The sequence below is a fragment of the Aspergillus nomiae genome (genome assembly GCF_001204775.2).
Source record: "Aspergillus nomiae NRRL 13137 chromosome Unknown contig00385, whole genome shotgun sequence".
NCBI classification, from domain to species: domain Eukaryota; kingdom Fungi; phylum Ascomycota; class Eurotiomycetes; order Eurotiales; family Aspergillaceae; genus Aspergillus; species Aspergillus nomiae.
Window position 1 is genome coordinate 1268 of NW_015378440.1, and position 12124 is coordinate 13391.

At 48.9% G+C, this 12124-nt stretch overlaps 2 protein-coding genes across 2 annotated transcripts; one reads left to right on the top strand and one right to left on the bottom strand.

The window, feature by feature from the left end:
* Positions 1–1347: 1347 nt before the first annotated feature.
* ANOM_011141 (xenobiotic compound monooxygenase, DszA family) lies at positions 1348–3084 on the bottom strand (the record flags this gene model as incomplete). The annotated part of the gene is made up of 4 exons (XM_015556397.1): positions 1348–2272; positions 2356–2603; positions 2699–2887; positions 2968–3084. 4 exons carry the CDS (start codon positions 3082–3084, stop codon positions 1348–1350), a joined length of 1479 nt encoding a protein of 492 aa, XP_015402953.1.
* Positions 3085–5708: 2624 nt separating this feature from the next.
* ANOM_011142 (uncharacterized protein) lies at positions 5709–7772 on the top strand (the record flags this gene model as incomplete). Its single annotated transcript, XM_015556398.1, has 1 exon — positions 5709–7772. One exon carries the CDS (start codon positions 5709–5711, stop codon positions 7770–7772), a length of 2064 nt encoding a protein of 687 aa, XP_015402954.1.
* Positions 7773–12124: the final 4352 nt, after the last annotated feature.

The window sequence follows — 12124 nt, forward strand, 5'->3', positions numbered from 1 at the left end:
CCGTGGCTGGACCATTGCCGACCAGATGGGTCGGTGCTTGGGTAGGGATTCCTACCCAATCTATGACTGGAAGGGAGAAGAGGGCGACTAGTATACAACTCGGCCCATCCGAAACCGCCTTGCGTCGGAACATGCCAATGCATCTCAAACTTTGGTTGTACGGGCGTATAGAGTTTGCTTCCCCCCCCCAGTACGCAAAAGCGTATTTTTTGTTCGATGAGAGAATAAATGCAACGAAAATATTAATCATAATAATACGCCTGATAAGACACACAAAGTACGGGAGCACAGGATGGGGAATGAACCTCGACCCCCCCGTTCCAGGAAATTAATTCGACCAGTCCAAAGTGAAAGGGTGAGTTGTTTGCTTGCCTTCTGACTATACGGACCTCCTCGTCCTGATGAATTCAAAGGGTAGTTCCCCTCCTCCTGCCATGGATTCATTCATCAATCCCAAATCGTCCTAGTCGAGGAGGATGCATCTCGAGGATCCTACCTCATTCAACAGTTTAACACCTTTATCACCCCTGGTTGCAAGCCGATTTGTTCTTCCTTTTTGCTTCCCCCCTGTTCCCCTGCACGACGCCTGTCACTTTGGGACTCTAACGAACGAACTAAAACGAAGTTAAGGTCAAGCCACCCAGACGACCGTGCATAATACCACAGGATGTGAAGATCGGGTAGGAGGGCGACTAAGGATTTTAGTGCCTGTGCGACTCGGTTTTGTCCCCCAAAAGGTCCGTACCTTCTTCGTCTTAGCGCGGACGAGCGGTATGTTTGACCGGAACAAGGGATGGCGATGGGGGATGGTGAATTGGATTTGAGGTTAACTTTCTCCGGTTCTAGATCGCGGCAAAAAGACGTGTGGATTCCCTTGATAGAGAATAATCTGGGGCTGTCACATGATAGCCATGCGACGGTCCCTTTCGTCTGGTATCCCCAGAACCCAGGGTTGAAAAGCCGGAGGTTTCTCTGGCGAGGGGAGAAAAGGGGTCACGAGACAAAGTGTCCTGCAGCGACCGGTCTAGACTGATGGGGGGGGGGGGATTCTTACCTGGTATCTCGTCAGGTCATCGATTCCTCTTGTTTCCTGGTTTGGAGGGAATCGCAAGTCTCGATCGAGAAAGTGCATCAAACAGACGGGATTTGCACGCCAGACAGAAGGCCATCTAGATGGTGCCATGGCTGACAATTAGGGTTAGGGATGGCCCTCGGCAGTGGTGACGGAGAAGGCGTTGTGGCTGTCAGGCTTAATCTGGCTACAACAAAACAGTGAAGTCTACTAAAAACCGTAAGCTTTCGGAAAGAAAAAGAATCGGACTGCAACTCTATCGCTCTATCTGCGCATCATGACCCCTCTCTTTCAGCAACAGCTGCGTCGTCTTCCTGATAAACCTCGTACTTGTACTGACTGCCTGGATGGTCCGCTCGCAACCCGCGCTGGCCTTTGCCGTACACCTTCTCCCGCGCCGTCAGCCCGTCCGCCTCCGCCCCCGCGGCAGGATACAATCCCCGCCGCCGCAGCTCTGGGATCAACAAATCCACCACCTCTTCAAAGGTCCCCGGCGTGGTCACATATCCTAGATTGAACCCGTCCACATCTGCCTCCCGAATCCACCGCTCCAGCTCGTCCGCCACCCGCTGCGGACTGCCAATCCCCACCGGTCCCAAGCCCCCGATCGCCGCCTTCTGAGCCACCACGCGCGGCGTCCACTGGGGGACATCCTCGCTGGTCGTGGTGAACGCATCCAACATGCTCGTCACCTTATGCGCCTCCAGCGAATCCGCCGCCGTGATATCCTGGTCCAGCGGAATCCGCGAAATATCGATCCCCGTCCACCCGCTAAACAGCACCAGTCCGCCGACCACCGACGCATACTGCTTCAACTCCTCATACTTGGCCTGCGCCTCGTCATCCGTGCGCCCAATGATCGGCGTAAACGTTGCGAAGAACTTAATCGACCGTGGATCCCGCCCTTGCTCCGCCGCCAGTTTCCGGATGTGATCGATCTTCGGCCGCAGCACGGCGGGCGAATGACTGGACACGAAGATCGCCTCGGCATGCGTCGCCGCGAACGCAGACCCCGCTGCCGACGTGCCGGCCTGGAACAGGAACGGCGTGCGCTGCGGCGACGGATCGACAATGTGACGCGTGTTCAGCGAAAAGTACTTGCCCTTGTGGTTGATCTGGCGCACCTTGGCCGGGTCCACGTAGGTATCGGTTTCGGGGTCGGGGGAGAGCGCGTCAGATGCCCAGGATCCTTCCCAGAGTCTATCTTCTTAGCATTCTTTCTTTTTTTTCCTCTTCTCCTTTTCCCCTCCCACTAAAACCCACATAGACAAGGGAGAACCTACTTATAAACAACCCGCAGATACTCATCCGCCTGCCGATACCGCTCATCATGCTCGATCGGCGTATCCAATCCAATGGCCTTAAACGCCGCCTTCTTCCACGATGTGACGATATTCCACCCCACGCGCCCATTCGTCAAATGATCCAGCGTCGAGAACCGCTTCGCCAGCAAGAAAGGCGGCTCGAACGACGTCGACGCCGTGATCCCGAACGCGAGATTCTTCGTCACCGCCGCCATGGCCGAAATCGGCTGTCGCATGGCACCCGTCAGCATGAGTCTGACCACCAAATCCCCACAACACACGTAGGTCTATACTTAGCAGCGAAGGGGGGGGGGGGACGTACAATTGTAGGATCCGTAACGGGCCACTGCGCCGCGCGCCGAATACATTCATCCAGACTGTCCTCGTAGGTATCGTATCCGCCGTAGGTATCCGCGAGGAAGAGGGCGTTGATGCCGCCACGCTCGAGTAGCTTGGCTAGCTCGATCCAGTAGGTGAGGGAGCGTTTTGTGGCGGATTTGTCGGCGGGATTCTTGGTTCTTTAGTATCGTTCTATATCCATCTTGGATGTATGGTGGGTTAAGAATAGAGCAAGAGACATAGGATAAATACCTTCCATTGTCCAGGGGACAAGTGTCCGACAGTGGACATGTCGAACGCATTCAACAGGATGTGTTTCTTGGGAGTCGTGCCATTGGCATGGTCTGGTTGGGTGCTGCTGTCACCCATTTTGCGTTGTCTATTCTTCCGATACGTAGGTTGGGATTGTGTAGTTTCAGCTTATGTACTCCGTATATATAGATTTTATCTCTCCAGCTACCTCTACAGATCTATATACCTACATGAACACTAACAATAAAAAATCGATGATCGACCCCGCAATCTCGCCATCAGCAAGTGTCATCGCGTAACCGGTAGATAACTAGCCGATGCTGTCGGTAGAATTGTGTTCTAATGCAACGGCTAGATTCGTCATTGGGTCCGGTTGAGGCGTGATATTCTATATTCTTTTACTTATAGATTGTTATTAAGATAGTGGTTGGTCTAGAGGGTGGAATGGATATGTTCGTTGGGGAGCGGTGCGGAGATATATTGTTAGCTAGGGTTTCATCATTGTAAGGCGGATTGCGTGATAGGGGATTGGGATTGGGATTGATAGTGTGGTGTTTGGGGACTCAGGTACATTTGGCGTCGAAATGGGTTTTCCTTGTGTGTATGGGGTGTTGCTGCTTTCTTGCTGGTCTGATGTCAACTTCAGGGTTTGGGGTTCTATATAAATATTGTGAAGCTCGCGTTATTTGAGAAAACACTGCTATCTCGCAATGTTTCCCATTTATTCTAGATAGCAATGGGCATTGATTTATATTATCCCAGTCAATGAATATTGCAGGGCAGACCTTGACTTTATCATGGTTCTCGATTTAGACTACTCCGTACAGAGTACTTTCTCCAGTATTCTATAAAGCTACCCGATATTAGGCACCAATATCGACTTACTATCTTTCAAAATTATATAACCAAATTACCAGAACTACCCCTGCAATGCGGGGTAAACCGATATTTATCTTGATAGAGCTCCCTCGATAACCAAAACGCAATTAAGATATAGCTGCTATATCGAATATATCGAAGATTAAATTATCAGTTACACTTGGATTCTAGATTTTATTATCAAAACTTTATACATAAGCGCCGGCAGCTATACACAAGATTATGGAGAATATACCTAGCAGGTCTCGTCTCGAATCCGAGAAGATTACCCATTCTGCAGTTGACAAAATATTATCTGGACTAGCCGTGTGGCTTAATCAAACGGCAAATTTTAAAAAGGAGGGCGAAAACCTGGAGAAGTGTGTGGATAAAGGCCTTGTCCAAGCCTGTCGACCTCTCCTAGATTTACTGGAAATTGATCAGAAGCTCAAACACCGATGGGGTTATACGGTACTACGGACAGGATCCAGCCCGGCGCGATTCCATAATACAAAAGGTCCAGCCTTTGTGGTTCCTATACACACAACCGGTTGTCCTACTGCATCAGGAGTAGAACTAATACCTGGCTCGATACTCTACATTACCGAAGAGATAGAGGTCGGCCCAGGATTAGTCGGTCTTTTTGTTGCTGTATTATGATACTTCTTGTGGACAAGTGGAGATATCTATAGTGAACTGCGATCAAATCGCTTAAATCGCCCGATTTCCTCTTATCCCTACGCTTGATCCTCCGCTCGAAGAGATGAGGTGAAATCGCCTCTATCGCTATATTACTATTATTATTCTAGGGAACGCGTTAACGCGTCAGTATACTTTTTAACTGGAATATTAGTGAGAGGTATGTAGGAGATTTAGCCAGTTTCCTAGAATATTATTAACGTGATGTATAGCTGCGGGATAGGGTCCCTGAATTCTTTGGTTTTAAATACTAATCTTATAATGTACGTTTTCTAGAAATCAGTAATTACCTCTTTTTAATATACGCTGGAAGTTTATCTATCTAGAAGTCTATCTAGATGCCTTTCCAACGTATACTTCTACTACTAAATTCCATATTCCTGATATAATATTTATTGATATGTCCAGTAGACTGCACCCTTTCTATCTAGTAGTCTAGAAGCGGTTCAGGCTCTTTAGACACTGGAGATATCCGTTTGATGTGTTTACGCTGCTATTAGAGAAGATGGCTAGGACTAGGGCACATCATATCTGAGATTTTTAAGCGCTGATTGACTTCGAGGTTCGAGGAGATTTGTCATGTGTCAAAGGGACTGACATCCTTTGTTCCATGTAACTCTTTGTCTTATTGTTTAGACAATTTATTCTTTAGTAGTCTTCAGATGAATCATTTCTCTGAGAAATGGTCCTGTACTGGTTCCCATGCAAAGCTATCTTTAGCACACACGGTATGATATGGTAGTAGTCAACAGAATAACACTGTCAAGACCCATCCTGATCGTTGGGTCTGTCATAATATAAGGTGAATCGCACATCGATGGGAGATCCTGCTGAATAGGTCGGTATGTACCAAGAATTGTCTGTCAGACAATGGGTCAATAAAGCAGCGAAAACAATCCCATTCACCGTCACAGTGGATATCTACATTGTCAGACTATGTCTGTCTGAAACACCCCTACATAAGGAAACCCACATCGCCCTCACCTTCAGTCCAACCTGGAAAGCAAGATCCATTCAGTGTAGCTAATCCGTCCCAGGAACCCTTTCTTCTCTTGCCAGACCGGAGATATGCGTCTCGATCAGGATCTCCCCCTTCTCCAAGGGGGATTTGACGAAGCTATTCTAGTTATATACTTAGCATGGACTCGAACTGTCACACAAAATGCTTTCAGAGAACTACCAAAATGGATCTGGAGGATTTTCCACCCTTCCGGCGTTTGCCCTCCGAGCTTATCAGACTCATATTTACCCTTATAGCCAACGACGAACCCACGAGTCTCCATGATCTTAAATTAGTGAGCAGATTATTCTACACTCACGCTAGTATAGCAGCCCGGTCTATAATCTACCGCGATATAGCAATCAAGGTATGCAGACATTACGCACTGACGAAATCGACCCAGGAGATCGTGAAAGAGCTGGACAAGACAAAGAGCTTCCACTATGCCCGTCGGCTTATCATTGAAGAAAGCCTTTCCACGTGCGAGGCGGATGCTCCTTGCAAGGCGCGTGTTGACTGGCGCCCACCGAAGCTTAGTGACCTGAGACGCACGGATCTGGATGAGCCATACGAGTCTACGTGCGCTGCAGGCCTACAGGAGACACCATGGTGCCCCAACACCCGCGATGCAGATGTTAGGCTAACCGACAGACGAAACCATGCATGGATGCCTGTGGCAGAGTTGATTAGAAATCTGCCTGCGCTGACAGATCTGTTCTTCAGGTGCGGCGGCCAGTTTCCTGTCTGTCTTCTTGATGCTCTGCATGACTGCGCGCCCCGATCGAGACTACATCTCCAGACATTCTCCTTGGACAGCATGGATGCCCTCACGGAAGACTCCCAAGAGCACAAGTTGGTATTCTCGCCAGCCTTGCATAGTATCATGCTGCAGTACAATGAAAGAGGTGTGCGTAGCTATGACAACAGCCCTTGCTACCGAATGAAGACTATCCAACGTCTGGTCAAGTCGGCCCCGAATTTGAAAGAACTACAAATCACCCGTCGCGAAGCCCCACAGAACTTCACATCCGCCCTTGTACCTATTCCTTTGCAAAAGCCCAAGACGGACGAGGACGATACCTCTATACCTCCTGCATCGTTGAAACTCCTGAGAATCATTGACCAGGTCCCTTTGACAGCCAGGACGCTCCTTGAATGGGGAAAGCACACGAGATTCTCCGAGCTAGAAACCCTTGAGCTCTGCTCCCTGGCCAAGCCGAAGGCATTGATGATCTGGTCCCAGCAGCTCAAGTTTCCGAAACTAAAAATACTCTATCTACAGCTCAAGGCCCATGCTTTTCTCGAGGAGGACGCTCCTACCACCGAGTTCTACGAGGCGGCAACCCATTTCATAAAGAGCCTCCCTCCACTGAAAGAGCTCTACTTGGAGGGTTGGCACTCGCTGGTGTCTTTGAACCCACTTGTTCGTCACCATGGCTGTTGCCTGCGTAGGCTGGACCTCGCAGGACCCCAGGCCTGGCAGTGTTTAACCGAACGCGACATCCTCCAGCTCGGAGAACATTGTCCCCTCCTGGAAAGCCTGGATCTCACGATCCCGCGCTCTCAGGGCGACGCGACCGAAGTCGCCCTTTACAAGGCCATAGGAACCATACCACGTCTCAAATACCTACACTTACACCTCGACATTTCCGATGCAACCCTCGGTACAAGCCAAGATAATATGGCAAGGGCAACAGATACCGAACAAGAGTTCCGCCGGGGTCGCAATCCAATCCCCAACACACCCACCAAACCGCCTAGCGAGCCGTCATTCGACGAGTTCGGCAATAAATTCTCCGTCAAAGACGTAGGGGGCCGCTACCGAAGCCGCAACGGCCACATCCAACGACTATTCAGAAACAGCGCCGTAGACTCGAACCTAGCGTGCTCGATCTTCAGAATCATATCCGGAAACAAGGCCGTAGGCTCATCACTTCTCGAAAGAATGATCATTCGGCTGCAATGTAGCGCGTTTGAAACGCATACTCTGTTCAGTCAATTGGTCCATATTTTCCCTTGCGCGTGGTTAGTCGAACGCAATTCACGCGATGATCGTCGTGGTGAGGTGATGGCTATGCAGGTGGCTTCGTGTCCTTATACGAAGACTCTATTTGGGTCAAATTTTCTGGAACCATGGAAGGAGGTTTTCAGAAGTGTTTGGCCGGAGGTTGGGATGTTCGAATCGGGAGATGCTTGGTGGGATCGTTGGCGTAGCTTTTCTCTTGAAACTGACGAGCTGATGGTTTGATGGGCCGACTTTTATATATTATGATTTGGGTTTTGGGTGTAGTGAGTATCCGTGTGAGAGTGTGACTGCCTGCTTCTGTATTCTAGATTCAGTGTCGTACATATTGGCATTTATCACTCGGCCAGAAGACTAGGGGCGAACGGTCCAACCTTGAAGCTTAGATACCTAAAGATGAGAGGTTTCACTTTTAACCATATCTCCAGACTACGAGAATCCTAGATATTTCAACTCAGCTTGCAAAACAGTGATCTTATCCTCTATTCCCCTTAACTAAACGATCCTATCCGAGATGTCCCTCTTCTACCACTTTCCTGTTTCTTGCCTATAATTATGATCCCTCCACCGCTTTCGACTACCGATGGAGACCAGTAGATATCCTTGAGAAAGCCCTCCTTACCCGTGCGAATAGTCTCTTCAGCAGGTACAAGTAGCATTTCTAGAACCCGTCCCTTATCTTGTACGACGGCCAGACAGAAGCTATTGTTAAACAACCCTGCTCATAACATGCAAAAGGACGGTGGTATCAGAAGATTGCTGTCCCTGAGATATAGGCTCCAAAGATCCACTCAGGATTTGGGACCATTTTACGCAAGGGGTGGGTTAAAATGTGAAATCTTAAGAATTCACTCAAGGTCCTCGGTGTGTATAACCCTGTCTTGGGATATCTGCGTAACAGGAGATATTATCAGCCTTCTTCAGTATTAAACAACACGCACTATAGACTTTATATACCGATATCTGGGCTCTTAGGTAACAGATTTTGAACCACGTTATGAAGCCCGCGAATGGGATTAATCAAACGACTCCCCTGGCAGATGAGCCTATGTACCATGCCGGGTGGATCAAAGGCATCCCTCTGGCTAGCACGTAGATTATATTCTCCGTAGTATTTTTTCTTTTTTTAACCGATTCTCAATAGTCCTGTTTCTGGGATCTGGGGCATTCATCTTTAACCGTCGGGCCCTTGACCTGCTGTTATTTGTAAATTTCCACCGCGGTAATCACATCCTATTCCCTTGACTTTTGAGACGGATATAAGTTGTATGTCGATCTCCGCTTAGCCTTGGTATTTGATCCAAAGATTCTATCAAGGGGGCAATTCCTGTGCTCGAAGGCAGTTTAGTGGTAAGTCAAGCTCTGGGATTATATTGGACCAATTTCCATTTCGAATCTTTTCTGCGCACTGGCACCCTCGCGAATCTCCTTTATCATATCGGTTCCGGAAGGAAATCATGTTCGAAGATTGGCTCGCAACACGCTGTATGTTTAACTGCATCATGAGCAGTTCCTTGCTGGGAAGTGGGTGGGACTCCGGGTTTAGTGTCTCCAGAAGTACATGAGCTGACCGGATGTGTCTGCTGTATATTGCTATTTCAGCGGTTATGAGGGTAATGAAGTCATGGATTGCAGGGTATATGTACCTGCCACAGTGAAATGTGGGCATATTTGTAGATAGTGCCTGTTTGTGTTTCCAGGTATCCAGAAATCCAACCTGCCTTGCTTTGTTCTGAATACTCTGGGCGAATTAGGTGCCCCGCATCCTGCGGCCATATCAAACACCCTGTAGAATTCGTCTTGGTACTGCGCTTCGACAGGCCCAACGTCAGCCTTCGTAGCCGTGATGTCAAGATGGAAAGTGGATGACCAGGTGTAGTCTAACAGGAGACACTTACGTTGCTTTTAAGTGGCGTAAGATAGCCTCACTGTCGGTTGGCACCTTGGGGATATCATCCTCACAGGGGAGCTCAACAGCGAGCAGCTGAACCAAGAATGCTAAAGCCAACTAGGTACCCGATACCACCCGGCTGGATACACTCGCGATAGCATAGACCAGTGGTGCCAAGAAAGAAAGTTCAAAACACGTACGCTATGCTTTCTAGCTCGGGGTAGAAGTTATCTGGTCAAGCTGACTCTTGGCGTCAATATCAGCGCCCTTCAAGCAGTATCTTGATAATGGTCCTTTAAGAAGGCATGAGAGCTCGACTTGTACTGACTGCCCTCGGGGTCATTAGGGAAACCCCAGTGGGGTCTTCTGAAGCTGTGTTGAACTGCACAAACAGACAGAAACAGAAACAAGAAAAAAGAGCTGCTGTTGCAGTTGTATTCGACGTCCACGTCAGGAATCTCCCGTAGCTACTCATTACGGTCACCAAGCCATATATCCTGGCGCAACCAGACGTCATCGGCCATTGCCTCCAACGCGGCATGCGAAAAGACATAGTCGCTCTCGCCTGCATTCGGTTCTCGAAGCCACAATTCCTCGAACTGGATATGCAAAGAGGGGTCCTTGATGAGAATTCTGCTCTCGTTTCTTTGGTAAAAATTGAAGTTTCTGAGCTTGATTGTCTCATAGCTCGCTCGTTGAAAGTCCGCAGGGTTCGTCTATGGTTGCTTCCAAGGCGCAAATATAGATTGACACATGCTGAGAAGAAGCTAGGGATATGCTGGTCTACCACATACCCTGATTGCACTTCTGACCCAGTCCACCAGAAATGCATCCAACGAACGGCAGAGACTCGCCCTGGTCGCGGCATGCAGAACACTCCTCGCCGAGAGGTGGCTGTGCCCCAGTGGACAGAACTAATAACCGGCTCGTGGATTAACCGCCGCTCTCGGCCAGACAGAGGTTGCGAACCTGTCCAGTGGGCCCAATTCGATAATGTCAAGATCGTAGAGATCATTGCGGGATCCTGGCTAGTCGAGATAATAATCATGGAAAATGTTAATAAACTCTTGCCAGTGGGACGAAATTGTAGCAGGACGATTTGTGGTTCATATCTGAGACCGGTGATCGTGTTGGAAGCTGAGTATTTATACTTTGGTGGTTTGGCGTTCGTGATTTGCGAGGCCTCATCAGTATGCAGTATTAGGCGAGGGCAGACAAGGCCAGCGTACACCTCCCTAGATCCTCTTCCTCCAGGAGACCTGGTAAGCAGCCATCCACTTTACCTTAGGACTCGGTTAGTGTCTAGTAAGTTCATGGACGACAGTATAGGCTCACCAGTAACACGGCATCAAAGTACGAAACATCGCGGTAATATGCTTAAGTATTCGGAGTCACAGCACCCAAGGCTCTTTTCGCATCTGATGCAAAATCCTCAAGCCACTCCATGTGTTTTCCCCTGGACCATAGTCTGACAGGTTTGTTCTGTAGAGGCTTCAAGGAGGCAATGATGTGACGTCTGTGGCCTGGTCAGGAACTGGTTCTGCCTCTGTGCCGTGGACAGGTCGGCTAGTCGATGTTCCTATATCACGTCTATATCCTCTTGTTCATCAGGCAATGGGGCATGAATTAAGGGAGTTGCGGCTAAGATGCCGTTTCAATCCTACACTGTTCTGCATATGGGTTCTGGGCTGTCATTTTTCGAAAAGCAGTGTTCTTGGATATTATTCCAGTTCCGTTGGATGTAGAGTACTTGAACGGTGCCATGGCCCTTGTTGGTTTAGATATCAAGGCCAACTCTTTATGAAACGTAGTACTTGAAACCACAGGTAAAAGGAAAATCATAGTGAGATTAAGTAACCTCCATCACTTAGTCCTGTCCTACGTAAGTAAGGAGTACAACAACCAACAGTCTTGAATCATATCGTTAGGCAGTTCGAGTGTGGAAGAGACGAACAGTTGCGGGTAGCTGACTGCTTATATACCCATCTAGCCGGCTGCGTTCAGAGGGTCAGTGGCAGAATTCGTCATCTGACGGCTGTCTTCTTTCACTTCCTGGCTCTCGAAAGGAAGTGAAGCTCTATATCATGAGAATAGACCTTCACTGGGAGATATGCTGAGATCAGCTATCTATTCCAGATGCAGTTTTGATATATTGGGAATTGAGCCATTTCCGGGTGAATAAACTGTCAGCAACCATGCCAAGAATATTATACTCTCGGTATCAAGACGTTTAAGAGTTAATCACCAGGATTAGGGTTATCAACAGACGCTTATCAGACTTTTTCCTCGTGGCCATAGCGGCCAATGACGGGCATGAAGGGAGCCGGGATGCTGCTGCAGACTTATCAGCTCACGATGGCCTCCTCATTTCCTTATCGGGCACACTCCCCTTTCCTCCTGCATACTAATGTCCCAGGATCCCTCCCTGTTATTTCTTCCAAGCCCATGCTACCCTCTTTGCGTCTCCGGGGTACTGCTGACGCCCCCTGCATACATCTCTGCCCACATCCATAGCACTATTGGCATTTCCTTCCTGCTTACAGCTGGGGTTGCATCGAGCCCTAATTGACCCCACCCCCTTGCATCGTGCATCTTTCGCTGTTGATCGTCTGGCTAGGTGTGGAATTCCACTACTGTTCCCTCTAACTTACACCCCTATACGTATCGACAGCCATTTCTCGCCGGA